At 32.4% G+C, this 17,334-nt stretch overlaps 1 protein-coding gene across 3 annotated transcripts in view; it reads left to right on the forward strand.

Moving 5' to 3' along the window:
- The window catches only part of FSTL5 (follistatin like 5), a 633,702-nt gene that overhangs the window by 530,507 nt on the left and 85,861 nt on the right, over nt 1–17,334 (forward strand). For 2 of the 3 annotated variants that reach the window (XM_045552739.1, XM_045552740.1), the window contains exon 11: nt 15,682–15,708. The exons of the other annotated variant lie outside the window; for it this stretch is intronic. In XM_045552739.1, coding sequence (XP_045408695.1) covers nt 15,682–15,708 — 27 coding nt within the window. The remainder of the gene's footprint in view (nt 1–15,681; nt 15,709–17,334) is intronic. 3 annotated transcript variants of the gene reach the window in all.

Here is a 17,334-nt window from a genome sequence, read left to right on the forward strand (position 1 = left end):
TTCAGGGATTTTTCTTTTGTTAGTGGTAGGATACAATATACAACTAAAAAAGTAGATTCAGAAGAACATACATTTTGTAATACAATGTTGTAATCACATAACAGCTCAATGATCTGGGACTATTACATGACCTATCTGAGTTTTCATCTCTTTATCTGTAATGTGAAATAAATACTAAATACACTAAAGGATTTCTGTTTGATGTTATATATAAAGCACTTATCATAGTGGTAGACATGAAGTAGCTTTTCCTCTGACTCAAGCTTATTTTCTGAAAATAATTTCTTATTCCTTGCTAGAAAAGATTGACCAAAATCTTTTAAAAAAAAAAGCTTGAAAACCTGATAATTGCTAGATAGCAGAGAGTTTCCAAATTCAATGATGCATATAGATACAGACATAGATAATATAGGTATAGACATAAATAGATATATGTATGAGTATTTATTAATATGCATTCAAATATGAAATATTTCTCTTGACATCTAAAAAAAATTATCTGATTGGTTTATTAATATGCATTCAAATATGAAATATTTCTCTTGACATCTAAAAAAATAATTATCTGATTGGTTTATATACATTTTATTTACTGTAGATATTAAGATATTTTGAATACATGTCAGAATCTTTTGCCAGAGGCCACTTTTGTCCCAGAGGCAAAACAACAGCTACTCTTTAGTTCCCCTTTATATAGAATCAATTTATATTCCTATTACATTTTGAAAGTTCTTCTGCAGTGCACTTTTCTTCTATCTTATTTATGAAAGATGCAGAAAAGTATTGAATCCCATGTAGACAGCAATAAAAATGGGAAAAGATTTACAATTTCTGGGGTAAATAACACAACATAGACTGACTTTGTTTAGTACGGCTTCTGAGTAATCATCCAGCTATTTTCTATATAATATAGGACTGGTAGTAGTATCAATCACATTTTACTACACTACATTTCCCAGCAATATGATACTGTTGAGAGAATGATTCGTGCAAAACATCACATGGCTGAGTTTGTGTTCCACTTCCATCCTAATCTTTGAATTGTGAAACTTTGATTTACGGTGCCCAACTTTATCAACAAACCTCACTGAGAGTTTTCTCACGTGACGAATTGAACTACAAAAAAGTGCTTCAAAATAATATAGTCTATGCTTCCATTAAGGATAGGTTTTGATAACTAAGGTTTAATGGAGTAATATACAGGGAGGATTTAAATGCAAAGACCAGTCGAAATGGACCACAGGGGACTGTGCAGGTCTCATAACAGGGAGTAGAAGATGATGTGAAATATGTGAAGGGATTTAGGTGGAAGTAGTATGTTATTTGTTTGAAAACATCTTGTACATAGCATAAGCACTTGACACATTTTTATTCCCAATGGAAGTAAATTCCCAGAGGATAATCATTCATCTTTAAGATGAGGTAAATGAAAGTGGTATGAATGTAGGCTGCTATAGAAAGCTTTTAAGCTGTTGTATGCATTAAGCACTGAACACAGATTAAATCACACCTTGCTAAAATTTTAGTGAGGAATGTGATTAATCCAGGTGTTTGTAAATATTGGAATATAATGTCTAAATATATTGTAATGGTATATTATGGTCAAAATATATAATGATAAATATATTATCGTAGTATATGTATCTTTTTTTATTGTTGTCACAAGCAGTGTGACAGTTGGAAATATTAGGCTATTGCAGCAATATTTATTTTAGAATTTACTCCATTAAATTAATAGTAGTTGACTGAATTAACAAAAGTTAATATTTTGACTGTTCATGATTTATTATGAACTAAAAAATAATTGTCAGATGCTTTAAAAAATGTTAGATGGGTTAAACACTAAAATAAGATTATTTGAATAAATAAATTATGTAAATATATAATGTTCATATTAGTTAATAATTATCATAAAAAGGCAATAAGTTTAATTCACAATACCGAGATTTAAAAATATGGTTAAATTCAGCCACTTGTTCTAAAATATTTTAAAAGATATATGAAAGTTTATGAAGTATTTGCCTATTTTAGAAGTAGAGGAAAGGGTCTTAAAGTAGATTGAGACATTGTTTTTACATAGAAAGGCAGTATGATTATGACATCGTAAACTTTGGAAATAGAACAGATTCTGATAGCATAGGCAAATTAATTAATCTCTCTAGTCCTCATTTATTCTTTATTTTTACAGAATGGAGAAAATACTTCAAAAGGGAAGTTGTATAGATTTAATGAGGTCACTTATGTAGGATCTTATTAATGTCTACAGAGGCTAGATATATAAATAGGTGAATAGTGTAGTCTATAAAGAGGTATAAATGAAGCCAGATGCAGCAATGATCAACTAATAATTATTTCTACACTTAAGCAAAGTGACATAGGTGCAACAGTCATCATATTAATAATTGAGTTTTGTTTTACACTCAACAAATGGGAGATAGGTAGAATAATTAGGAATAGAGAAAATCCATAGTTAAAAATAAAGTACAGACATTACAGCTAGGGTGGAACTTTAATCCTAACAGTCATGAGCTAAAAGCTAGAATCAAATAGAACCAAATAAAAATAAATATTTGGGGAAAAATGAAGTCAGTCAATAAGTTAAAAATGTTAATTTTTATTTAACATTTATTGAATATTATTCAATAGAGGAGTTATACTAATTATATTTTAAGGCAGAATGAAAAATTCATATTACTTTTTGAAAAGACCAAAAACTATTTGTTTAATATTTGACATTTGTATAGTAATAAGCTTATTGTGAAATAAAATGCACTTAGTATAATCAGAGTCATGTCGAGGTTAACCATACTTGATAAAGATTTATTATTTTATGAGCTTTCATTATTTATCACAAATTTAATATTCATTATCCTCAATTTGGCCAACGACATTGTCACACCCTGTGAAGTAACTTGTTCCATAAATCTTTTCCTCTGTTGACCCAGAATATACTGAAATTATCTGCCTTATGATTTTTGTATCTGAAGGCTATATTTTTAAAATAATACTCTTTTAAATTTCACTAAACAGATCTGTTTACAACAATTGCAGAGCCTTGTTATCTAACAAGATGCTATATGACCTAATGTCACTGAATTGACAGGCTTACAGAAATTCTAAGCAATAGGGCATCTCTATTGCCTTCATAACAAAATAAGACTTAAAGCCTTCTTATTTTGATTTATTGTCTAAATTTTCTCTGCAAAGTGTTATTTACCTTTAGGAGGGTGTTCAATCTCATCTCATGTCAATGCCAATGTAGGGGTGAAGGGAAACTTCCTCTTTCCCCTGAAAGTTTGCTGAAAGATCAACTCACAATTAAAATTGATAAGAGAAAGGTTTATTCACCTTGCTTATGGGGAGACTTACTACTCAGTTTCCCAATGAAGTTCAGTTATTTTGATACCTGTCCTTTTGGAGGGGAGGGGGAGATGAGGAGTACAGGTAATCTTGTTTGGGGACAACAAATGGTGGTAGGGAGGATAAATAGATTTACAGATTGACTTGTAAATGACTGTATTTGCAAATTAAATTAACCTGAGAGATGGGTATTATATTTAAACGTTTTGGGCCAGGTTTGGTTGCATTCCTGATCTTCTTTCATGCAATATATTGAGCTAACAGGGAGAGGAAGGGAAGTCGTTTGTCCCTTTGATCCACTGATGGGTCAGTCAGGTTTAGGCCGATAAAGGGAAATCCCCCTCCAATGCTTTTTGATCTTGAATGGCCTTTGTTTCAACATATTCTTTATATGAAGGAGTCATATTTTGGGGTAAAGTTTCTTGAGTTCTTTTACCAATTTGTCTAATTTATGATAAGTGATTATGAAATATTATTTATATTATTTTGGACTCACAGACTAAGTGTGTGTATAAAGTGACAACTCTGAGTATAAAATCTCTATGAAACCTTGAAAATATTTACATACTAATATTGTGTACATTCTTTACAATGGCTGTAATTTCACTTATGTAATTTAAATGTGTGAAGCTAGTTACCTTACAAAGTGTATAAATATTATTACTGTATTACTCCAGACTTAACTATTTGTTTCTCAATTGTCCATTAGAAAAAGGGCATTTACAAAATTTAGAAAGCGAATAAGAACTTTCATTGTAAGCAAAATAAAAATTTCCAGGGAAAAATAGGTATGTTCATTCATGCTTTCACCTGCTAAATATTTCTTGAGGGACAAACAAATGTTGCTAGCATGTGGCTAATGTTGAATAAATCAAATATTTACTTTCAGAAAGGCTATAGTTGAGTGCAGGTAGACATGAAGACCAACTTTAATACATAGCAGAATGAAATACTTGCTGTAATAGGTACATAAGCAAGTGTGATAGGATTGCAGACACAGAAACAAATTCCAACTGAGTTGAATAAAGTAGTGTCTATGCAGGTGATGAAATTTGAGCTGATTTTTTGTGGCTATAGTTTTGCTTCCATTGCTGGGGACTTAGGAGCAGGTCAGACCTAGGGAAGAGTCATGAAGTACGCAGTGGGTTTGGTTAACTTTGTGTAACATATGATCATGAAAATATTTGCAATACTAGATGAGAATGGATTGTTGGGTGGAATCGAATTAAGAAAAGTCTTGGCCAGGCACAGTGGCTCACGCCTGTAATCCTAGCCCTCTGGGAGGCCGAGGCAGGTGGATCACTCGAGGTCAGGAGTTCGAGACCAGCCTGAGCGAGACCCCCGTCTCTACTAAAAATAGAAATGAGAATTATCTGGACAACTAAAAATATATATAGAAAAAAATTAGCCAGGCATGGTGGCACATACCTGTAGTCCCAGCTACGGGGGAGGCTGAGGCAGTAGGATCGTTTAAGCCCAGGAGTTTGAGGTTGCTGTGAGCTAGGCTGATGCCACGGCACTCACTCTAGCTCGGGCAACAAAGTGAGACTCTGTCTCAAAAAAAAAAAAAAAAGAAAGAAAGAAAATTCTTAAAGCACATGAATGGTAAAAGTCGAATTAGAAAAGATATACAAGCTATATTTCTGCAAAGGTAAAAATCATTTTCTAAATATTCATTATTTAGTTTTTATCCTAGAAATATCACAATAAGCATTTTTTTCTGCTGGATTTTATTTTTAACATGTAGTGGATATTTGAGTATTATTATTATTATTACTACCGGGGTAGGATTAAACCAAATTCCAATTCTTAACATAGTTTACAAAGCAAGTTGTCTTATTTGGTTACCTTGTTTCCACCTGTAATCTCAAGGCGGAGTATGTATTGTGGAAACTCACTACACCATGCTGCTGGAGCTCAATTAATGCTAGCACTCAATGTGAAGTAGAATTATCTTCTTTTATCAATCTTTTGAGATTATTTGGCATAATGGAATTTCCCAAGAAATAGTATTACTTGGCTTATGAGCTTATTTAAAATTCTAAGAAGAAAACCAGTTCATTCACAAAATATTATTTTTCATAATAAATAATCATATTAAAATAATCAAAGACTAAAATCGTGTGGTCCCCAATCCTTGGGCTGTGGACCTGTACAGGTCCGTGGGCTGTTAGGGACCAGGCCTCACAGCAGAAGGTGAGCAGCAGGTGAGCAAGCAAAGCTTCATCTGTATTGACGTCCACTCCCCATCACTTGCATCAACACGTGAGTTGCGCCTCCTGTCAGATCAGCTGCAGCATTAGATTCTCATAGGGGCACGGACACTACTGTAAACTGCGCATGAGAGGGATCTAGGTTGTGATCCTTGTGAGAATCTAATGTCTGATGATCTGAGTTGGAGCTGAGGTGGAGATGCTAGCGTTGGGGAGCTGCTGCAAATACAGATTATCATTAGCAGAGAGGTTTGACTGCACAATAAATGTAATGCACTTGAATCATCCCCAAACTACCACCACCCCAGCCCCCCACCCCTGACCCAGTCCGTGGAAAAATTGCCTTCTATGAAACCTGTCCCTGGTGCCAAATAGGTTGGGGACCGCTGCCTTAGGCCACTTATGCCTATTACATTGTAACCATTAAATTGGAGCAAAATTGACACTAGAAAGAATTTATTATGATAACAGAAGATAATCTGATGTCAGCTTTTCATGCTTTTGTGGCTCCCCCAGCATCCTTTTCTTCATGCCTATGTGTACATATGATTGGTATTGTTGGCCAGAAAGACAAATTTGGCTACAGAGCCTAATCTGAAAATATTTTGTGTAATACTTAAAAGAATTAGATGTTTTGCTCATCAATTTGCTTTTAGAACATTATTATCTTACTCCACACTATTTGATTACCCTGTTATATTTTTAACACATGCATGCTTCAATTTGCATTTTTAGATTAAGCTGTTATAAAAATTAACTCAATTAGAAACATTGTAGAAATGAAATTTTAGCGGATCCAATTCTCTAAAATACTTGGCAGTATATAGCCCTAATGTGGCTTCAATAAATGTTTCTTGTAATTACCATTATTGTTATTATTTTGGGTTAATGATTATTAGCTTTAAAATTTTCTTAAATGTATTAAACAAGGGTAAAATAATTTAAATAGGTAAAAATGGTAGCATAATATTCTAGATATAGGAATAATGAAAATGGGAAACAAATTAGATATTTTATATTGATATGTAATATTAAAATATTTTAAGGTTCAAATGTATTTAAAAATTTTTTATACTTTTATTAGCAGGTATAGCAATTGACTATTTGACTCTTTTGTATCATAGGTATTTTATTAAATATTACTCTTCAAAGAAGCTAAATTCCTTTTGTGACTCTTATATTCACACAAAACATTACATCTTCAAGTTTGAAAAAATGATTCAAGAACATGGGATTTATAGTATTATTCAAATATGATAATTTTCCTTTGCTGTCATGTCTTGTGGAGTGTGGGAAAGATAAGTTTCCCAGGAAATATTAGTAAATAATACTATATATGTATGTGTATATTAATATATATATCTCTCTCTATATAAATATATAATGTATTAATAGTAACATTTTATATATATATATATAGAGAGAGAGAGAGAGAGAGAGGAGAGAAAGTGTTTTTATATTGTATTGTCAAAGTCATGCCTGGCCACATTTTATTTTTAAGAGTGACAATTAATTAAAGGCTACATGTGTGGAGTTACTGTGCTATCAGAAGGCTTCAGCGGGAAATGCTCTCCCATTTCAGTGCCAACGTTCATTCTTACCATAGCCACAGTTGGCTACACTGCTGCTACTTGGCCTAGTTTTTTTCTTTCCCTGTCGCTTCTCTGCTGAGCATCTCTGACCCCATTCTCTTTTTTCTGTGCCAGTAACTGCAGCTGCTAGAGTATCACTGCTATCTGTTGTGTGTTCTGCCTTTTTTGCAGGGTTGACAATGGGAAGAAGAGCAGCTGACATTGCTCCCTCTTATTAATTTAGAAACTCTATTGTATGGGGGTAGGGATGGAAAAGAATGGGAGAGAAGGAAGGTAGGGCTAGAGGGGAACAGAGCATATTTTGTCATTTGTCCTTTGTTTTTCCACTGTAATAATTTGAAGTAGTGGTCCAACTCCTGGTAGGAGCAATAATGCTTCAAATAAAGAAGACAAGAAGTGATAAAATAAAATGGGCAGTGACTCCAAATTCATCACCTGAAGTTTGTGGCAGTAGGGCATCATTTTTACTTTACCTGGTCTTAGATATTGATGTTCCCTTTCTATGCCTTAGTTTTTGCTTGTAACCTAACGAGAAAAATGGTGGTTCTCAAACTCATTTACAGGAACTTAAAAACATTAATGATAACTCCTCAACAAAGAAAGATTTAGCCTCCTAAAAAATTAGAAATTTAAATTCAGGTGGCATTATGACCAAGGGATATAATGTATTCATATCAGAAGCATTTTAATTATCACAGGAAAAAAAAACTGTATGTGATGAGACATTGTTCTAGTTTTATTATGATATTTTCCTTTATCTTTAAATATATTCAGCTGATTCTTAATTTGTAATATTCAAAACATCATGAGTTTCACTTAATTTATCTAGTTGTTTTTTTTTAAAGATAAGTAAATTGTATTAACTAGAGCATATCCATCAAGAATTTTAGAATGCATGCTAGTAGTAAGTGGTAACTCTGTAAAGAGCTGAGATCAAAACGTCTAGCTAGAGCAGGAGCTCTAGAGCTTATTATATCATTTCAGCCGGAAGCTGCCATTCTCTCTCCACTAATGCAAGCAAAGCAAAGAAACTAATATTTCTGAGTAAGTGCTACTTTCAAAATTCACAGAGGAGATGGTTAATGGTACAAAAATACAGTTAGATAGGATGAATAAGATCTAACAGTTGATAGCACAATACAGCAACTATAATTAACAATTTATTGTATATTTTAAAATAACTGAAAGAGTGGAATCAGAATGTCCCTAACACAAAGAAATGATAAGTGGTTGAGTTGACAGATACCCCAATTTCCTTGATTTGATCATTACACACTGTATGCCTGTATGAAAATATCACGTGCCCCATAAATATGTACAACTATTCTGTATCCATATAAATTAACAATTAAAAATTAATTAAAAGTTAAGTCAGAAAGAGGGAAAACATATCCAAGGAAAGAAAGTAGGAGAGACAGCAGGCCAAAGTTGAATTGGCTAGTGCAAAGTAATCCTGTTCAACAGCATGACTCAATAAACAAACTGGGCATGCATTGTAAAATTAATTCATCTTCTTGGGCCCACTGGGATACCTTTTAGATCAAGATCACAAGTTCTGCCATGATTAAACTGAAATTCCTTATGAGAGAGATTATTAATTTGTAATTTTCCAATTAATATTTTTGACATCAAAATTCTTACTGTATAACACAGCCATCTGTTTCTCTATCACCAACTGTATAAGAACTAAGAAATATTTAAAGTACTTTGTAAAAGAAAACTTCAGTTCTAGAGTTAGTGATTTCTTTGGTCCAACTACTTATGATTAGTTGGTGTAGTAGAGTAGAGGATAACTCAACAGATTGAGGATGACAGGTTTTACATTTTTGCAACAGAGTGCCAATTCTGATGCTTATTGCATCTAAAAACAAATCAAAAGCACACAGAATTCTCTTTAATCAGCACAAAGTGAACAATTGAAGCAATCATAAGAGAATATAAATTGAATTTATGGCAAAATTTGTTACTGGCCTGCTAAAGCATGTAATATTTGAGAAGAATGTCTGAAGGGACATTTTAAGTATCATTTCCTCAACCTGTGCACACACAAAAATTACATTATTTATCATCATCAAAAATAAGATAAATAGATCCCATTATTACTACAACTTGCTTCATATTTGAGTCACAGTATAAAGTTCTTATCTTTGAAGATATATTTCTCTATATGTTTAGCAAAATGTTGTTTTTAAAATATATACGTACATTTGTATATATATATACATATGTTGTCTGTATACATACATATGTGCACATATTTATATGTGTGTGCTGAGCACTCCTCTAAGAACTTTAAAATTTTTAACTCATTCAGTGCTCATAAAGTCCTCACACTATCTCTTGTCTGTTATAGTTCATGCAATAAATTTCCATTAGAAATCTGTGCTTGGAAGAAGTTAATCTTTGTTACTTTATAATCAGCTTGTTTTATGAGACATCATGTCATTTTCCACATAAACAGCTTTTCAAACAATGGGATGCCCAATTTTCTTTCTCTTTATCTTGTGTCTACTAGAAATTTCAGAAGCTAAGTTTATATCCTATGTTAGTGATTATACTGTTTAGGCGTCTGCTGCCTTTATAATGTCCTGCCTCTCCAATCGCTTTAATGTCTTTAAAGATAAGCAAATTTTACTGAATTATAAACTATGTATTTACCCAGAATGCCTAAATATCAGGATATTTATGCATTTGAGGTTTTAAATTATAATTTGTAATTGCCCTTACAAAATATCTGACACTCTTTATTTATCTTGATGATAAATGTTTTAAAGTAGTGCATTTCCTTTAAAGATTGGATATTCTTTTATTTTACCCTATAGTTAAATATAATTATATTTATATGCTAACATTACATATATAATATATGTTAAATATATAGTTAAACGCATGTTAAAGAGTGAGGAAATCAGACTATGTAAGTAGTAATAAGATTTGTTAGAAATAATGTTCTTTTATAAAAAGCATCTGGTACATTGCAACAGCTTTAAAGAAAGCTTTAAAGATTTACCATCTTTATTTTTTTTGCACATATGTTATTAATTAATATTCAGCTACTCTTCTATTTCTCTAATGATTTTGTTCTCTTGAATGATAATATAGAGAGTTCTCAGATAGGCTTAACTATAGATTAAATATACTTTTTTGCAATATTTTGTTTTGGATACATTTCTACTTAATTTTATGGGTATGATCACCTTGAGTTCTACCTAGGATACATATGGCTATGTAGCTAACATCTATTGCCCACCTGGCTATGTGCCAGGTACTTAAAATATACAGGGTGTCCTAAAAGTCCCCATACAAAGGATAAATTCTGTAAATTTATTAATGAATATTTTGTAATAAAGATACATTTAGCTACAATTTCCCATTTTTCCTATGTATGGTCACATTGGGAACACCCTCCCTATATTATAATCATTTTATTTTTTAATTCACTAATTATCTCTGTGCCATATTTTCTAAATAAAAGAGGAAGTCACTTTGCTTGCCACCTACTTATAATAATAGAATATATGAGGGAGTTATAGGGTGATGTTTCTCTCCTCTTTATCTGTAGCTAATTACCCACAATTGTTCAATAATATCACTATTTATTGTTTTTCATGTAAAAATAACAATCACTGATTTGTGTGAAGAATTATAAAAGTTAAGTCACTTCCTGATAGTGGTGGCCTTAGAATTTCTATATAAAGAGAAGCTCAGCTGTTGGCAATCTGGCAAGGAGGCTGTTAGCTAGAAAATTTTTCTTTAAGTTATGTTTTCTTAGTAGCAGTCTCTTATCTAAGACTGTGTGTGTCCAGGAATAACTAAGGACCATGACCTCCTGCTATACACAACTTTGTAATCTCTTTCCAGTTTGAAGCAAGGAAGGTGTCTATCACACATGAAGTAGGCTGGCGGTGAAGGTGAATGACTTCTGAAGCCTGCTCCTTAAGGGCATTACAGCCTCTGCCTTGCGTTTTTGGATCTCTCCTTCTGGGGGAAGCCCATTGCCAGGATGTGAATACACTTAACCAGCTTTAGGAGAGGCCCAGGAAGTAAAGAACTAAGGCCTCCTACTAACAACCAACAGCAAATTACCAGGGGCACATAGGAGCCACCTCAGAAGTGGATCTCCCAGCCCGAACCAAGCCTTCGGATGAATGTACCCTCATGAGATAGCCCAAGCCAGAACGGTCCCAGCCAAGCTACTCCCACCATAAATGTTTATTGTTTTAAGCCACTAAGTTTGAGATAATATGTTACACATCATAAGGTAAGCACTCATATTGTATGTTTATTTGGTTTGACATTGGAGGGAAAGATGGATGTAGTTTTTATATTAATCTTTTGACACAGCAACACTTCTTACCTTGTCTTGGTTTCAATCAGATTCATTTGTTTGCCACAACTAGACTTATATTATTTGGTTAAATAATAGATTATTTTAAAACTGGCATGAACTTTAAACTGGCAACATGAAGCAGTCAGGGATAGATCCACATTCAGAATCCAGAAACCTGCATTACACACAGGACTTCTGACCCTTCTTGCCTCTCTCCTGGGTTGCATCCAGTCTTTTTTTAACTTTCCTTTGTTTTGAGTCTTGCTTTACATTACCACAAGTTATCATAGCCCTGACTATACTTCATGGTGCCTTTTGCTATGCATTCTTACAATTCTTGTGCTCTCTGCTGTTCATTTTCAACATGATTCCTTGATTCCAGTTTTCCTAATAAAGAGTCTGATCATCCCATCTCATCACTTCATGGTAATTGAGACTATGATTTCCTGGCTAATTTCTGTATTATATACCCAAATGTAAGCTGTACACTGTGGCCTGATCAGCTGATGTACTGGGTTGGGACTCTGGTTAGTCACAGGGGGGAATCACCTTTAATTAGTGTTAAAATAGTGACAGTTTCATTTAAAAGTGGATTTGAATTTGGCATATGGCGGGCAATGTACTTGACATATCTAATGTAGTTTCTAGCCTAAAAATAGTACAGTTTAAATGTCTCGTTTCATTTTTCATATGTACATTCGAAGAAATTTCAACTACCATAACACTAACCATACATTTTACAAATACATTAAATTTTATCTACATTTTCTTTTACGGTTGTCCTTTTCATTTGCCTGCTGAAGTTAAGTCAATTTCTTAAATCCAAAAGGAAAGCAGTCAATAAGACATCTAGTTTAAATGTTATCCTTACATAAATGAACTTTATCAAAAAATGATTTGCAGTAGTGCACATCTTAAACTTTTAGACAAGGAGAAGGACAAGCAAAGAAATTTATGTCAATGAAAAGCCAGGCAGTTTACATGAGTAGCCAAGGAAAATAGTTGTTCAGTGCTATATTCTTGAAAATTAATAAATACTCATGATAAAAACCTCTGACCTTAAAAGTATTTCAGAAGAAAATGGTTTTTAAAAATATTTCTACCAATCACATGGTAATATATATTCAGTTTTCTTCATGTCCTGTTTGGAAATTTGTATTTCCTTGGATGTTTTTATGATATTTAGATTTAGCAAAAACTCCTACATTAATTTAAAACCATTATAGCTACAGTCATTTTCCTCCCTCCCTGTCCCCCCCCTCTTTCTGCCCCGCCACCTTAATCCTCCCCCTCTTTCTTCCTTCCTTCTCTCACTTTCTCTGTCTTTCCTCTGTTTTGCCTAATAAAGCATCAATTAAGTCTATCTATTATTTTTTGGTTAAAACCCATTGTGTCCACATGTTAAATTCTCTTTTTCATTGTGTTTTATGTAAACTGTAATTATATTTTATTTTTTAAGTTTGTGGATTTAAATTTAAACACTTGTCTATTTGCATTTTCATTTCATTATTGTCTGAAAATGCCTAAACAATTTCTGTTTATTGGAATATACCTACAGAATAGGGAGAGACATTTTATTTTGTAATTTACCTTGTGGCCTCTCTTGGAAATTTTCCCCAAAAAAGTGAAAAGAAAACACTTTCTGTTTATATAGTTAAACCTTCATTATAAATATAGTAATTCAATTTTGATAATTGTATTGTTGAAATTTGTCTTTTTCCATCATTTTTCGAGTAATGAGAGTGATTATGTTAAAAAGCAGACTATGATTATAGATTTATTAATATTATATCCAGTCCTAACAGTTTTTGTCTCATATTTAACTACTGTGTTTTTGTAATTTTAAGTTCAATATGTAGTTACTTGACTTTTACCTTATATGATATTATGGGTCATTTTGTATTTTTTTGGTATATATTTATAGATGATTGCTTACCCTAAAATGTCTCTGTCCATAGTACTAATGTCCTTAGTCCTTTAAAATAGCAGTACTTTGACATACCAGTAGGATTTTGTGCATGCTTTTTCCTGTATCTAGAAAGCCAATCCCTATAATCCTTACTTAGTTTACCCTTACTTATCTTGCAGACTTCACTTTAATCATTACCCTTAGGGAAGTCTCCCCCAGGTGTACTGACTGTGTCTAATCCATTCAATAGAAACATTCACAGTACTGTCTCTCTCTTTGATAACACACTAAATTTGCAATTTTGAATTTTTTTCTGTCATTGTTTGAATACTTTTTGTCTATCCAACAAGAATATGGGCTCTATTAGAACAGAAACCTGTGTACTGTAGTGCTGAATACACTAACACATGCTAGGTATTCAATTAGTAATCATTAAGTGAATAGATGGGGATATAAAGAAACATGTGCTTAGCTACCTTTTTCTATCAGACAGAGAAGTAATGATGTCTAACTATGACTCAACCTTTCCTGAACCTACAGAAGAAAATTTAATTTCTTTTGTATTGTATACCAAAACTTACTTGATTTTATCATAAACAGTCCAGCTTCATCTTCTATACGTTTTATCCTCCAAATAATACAAATTGCTTGAAATTCTCTGGATGTGTTTTCATATTTCTGGCTGGTATGCCTTGAAAATGTTTTTTTTTCTTGTGTAGAATAACCTCTCTAGGCCTCCTACACCCCACAGCTCTCCTGTCAGCTTAGGTAATGTCACCTTGCCTGCAGAGCACCAGCCCAATGAAGCTGTTCCTTCACCACCCAGCATCTTCCCCTCAGAGATGATCGTTCTGTCTCACTCATACTGGCTGACTCATATTTGCTTTTCCTATCTCACTTATTACCTGGTGGTAATCTTTGTTTCTCTTTCCTCTCATGTCTGTAGCCTCTCCTTGAGAATAAGATTTGTCTTTTTATTTTATTATTTTAAAATATTTACTTGACAAAGATTGGGTATGTTCAAGGTGTACAAGATGATGATTTCATATATATATATATATATATATATGTATTGTATGATGGTTATCATGGTCAAGTTAATTAACACATCCATCACCTCCCATGCTGTACATGAGATCTCCAGGACTTATTCATCTTATAACTGAGAGTTCGTACTTTTTTCCTATTTATTCCAAGCACATTGGATGCACAAGAATAACAGCACAAAATGTGCTGAAGGAATGCACACGTCATGTATTCATGTTTGAATATATTTTTAACACTGAAAAATCACAAAAAATGCTTACCTTTAACAATTTATTTTTTAAAGAAATATAGCAGGTGCTGAAAGCTGCATGACTTTGGCCTTAAGCCTCAAGTAAGGAGTGCTAAACTCCGTTCTTGGCTCTGCTACATATACACAGGGGTTCAGTTAAATGAAAAAGTGATTATGCTTTAATATAATCAAAATAGGAAGTAATTAACGTGTGTATGAGATTTTCCATTTTTTACTTTCTTTTCACTTACATTGCTTTACTTTGAAAATATGTAGAGTTTGTGTGCCTTTGAATTATAAAAGAGGTAGACATTTCCTCAAGAATATTTTCAATTGGTATTTTTTTATTTCTGTCTTACTATTATAACTCTCTCCTGATTTACTCCCTACATAATATTTAATAAGCCTATTGTCTAGAAACAATTCAGTATGCACTGAAATACATAAAGTCTATCCAGATATATTTTCTTTCTATCTGGTTTGAAACAGTGAAAACATCTACTACTTAAAACTAGGCTACTTCTGTGTTTAATATCTTGTATTTACAAGAATCATTCTTGTTCAGGAATATTTCATATTATATAGGAATATTACATATGTGAGTACTGAGAATTATAAATGTATAGCTTTTTTGTTGGTAACTTTTACCTAAACTGTCAACTAAATAAATAGTTTAACAACCAATACTTGCTCTAAAAATGTTTTTTGATAAAATTATCTTAAATACCCTATTCTTTTCAATGATGCATAAAATGTTTTTTGTTTACTAACAAAATATTTATTCCAAAGGAAAATTGGCTATTTCAATAAATGCACAGAGTATTATTAGCTGATCCCAATTTTTATTGTTTGGTTAATTTAACTTGCATTCATCATCACTACTTTTGTGTACATGTTCTATCCTAGAGATTTTGACCTCTTTAATAGTTAGATATATTATGCAGCTAATGCTCTCTTTACTCATTTTTCTTTCTCTTCTTTTTCTTTTTAACATGCTGCAGTAGCTAACATATTATGGAGAGAAGAAGGTACTATAAATTCAATTAATTTTTACATCGCTGTGACAATTTTGCCTGATTTTTTTTACATTTGTTGACTAACATGTTTCAGTAATTACCTTATTCTTCTTTATTTTGATGCAATAATTTTAATTGATTATATTTCAATATTCTTGTGTAAACCGCTACTATTACAGATGTTTATTACTTTTCATCAGCTTGATTTATCATTCATGTATAGCCTGGAAATTTCATTGCAATATATTAAAATACTTGCAGGAGTATAAAATTAGGTCAAAGATATACATGTGATCATTTAAAAACAAACAATTTACATAATAAACACTGATTAAGTTGGAATGAGAATAATTCTAAAAACCATTGCCTTATCAAGGGAATAAATAAATTATATTAAAAATTGGGTTACAAACTTGAAGGACCTGGATTCAAATGTGGTCCCCACCATTACAGAATATAGGGCAAGTGATGCAGCCTTTTTATGCCACAATCTTCTTATCTCAAAAAGGAATATAGTAGTCAACACTCAGGAGAGTTATCTGTTCCTTAGATATAACCAGAACTCAAAAAGTGGTATCCACTGTCATTTATTATGCAATTGCCATTAGTTTTTCCTCATTTAGTCACAAAGTCTGGGGAGAATGTGTTTGACCAGGTCTCAAATAGTCTATCAATTGTGCTTTACTTAAATTCTTAGAAGAAAATATTTATAAGCCATCATTATAATCCTGGTAAGCAATAGCCAAAATTGCCTTCACAACCCATGCTAGACAAACTTTCTCTTCCCCAGTTATAGCTTTCTGTAGAAACCCGGGTCACTGCTCTCTATGAGGGACATTCTCATAAACCTCAAGTAATTCTGGAATTTAGCTATCTCAATTCTGTGTGCAAGAATGAGGCATCCAACTTATTTTTTCTGCCTTCATATTTGTCACTCCTTAAGTCTTTTGTATGAGCTCCTTTAAGATCCGGTTTTATTAAAGAGATTCTGATGTAACTATACTCTCTCCTTTTATTCCACTTGAATATTTCACATCCGAATGTACCTGATTCAATCATTATTGAACCCAGCATTGACATATCTTTTAAACAACATTTCTTTACGCTGCCTTGCTCTTGAGATCAAATGAGTATTTTGGCATTTTAAAACTTGATTTCATTTTATCATTGTAATGGAAGGAATAATACCTAAGGAGTCAGAGATCAAGTACCACAGATCTGGCTCTGATGGTTAATTGCTGGAAAAAATTTTTTACCTCATTGAGTCAGATGCTTTTAGTGCAATGCTTGAAATAGACTTTGCACTCTCCTCATGATTTTGTGATATATAAATCAACTTAAAGTGTATAAAATCACTCTTTCTTATATTTTGATTTTGATTATTACTGAGCATTATTAGTTTATAATAATCTTTATTGCATAATAATAATCACATACCACTCTTCAGGCCACCATCAAAAGTATAGGAGCTCTTCAGATTAATTAAAATCATGCTGAGATTCATTATATGAAATTTTTTTATCTATTTAAAAATGTCTTCCATTAGTTTATGGAACGATTAAGCCTCAATAATTTTTTTCCATTAATCAATTATGTTCTTATTCTTCATGATTTTGCTTGACACATAATATGTGCTTA

This window comes from Lemur catta, chromosome 5 (genome assembly GCF_020740605.2).
Source record: "Lemur catta isolate mLemCat1 chromosome 5, mLemCat1.pri, whole genome shotgun sequence".
Taxonomy (NCBI): Eukaryota; Metazoa; Chordata; class Mammalia; order Primates; family Lemuridae; genus Lemur; species Lemur catta.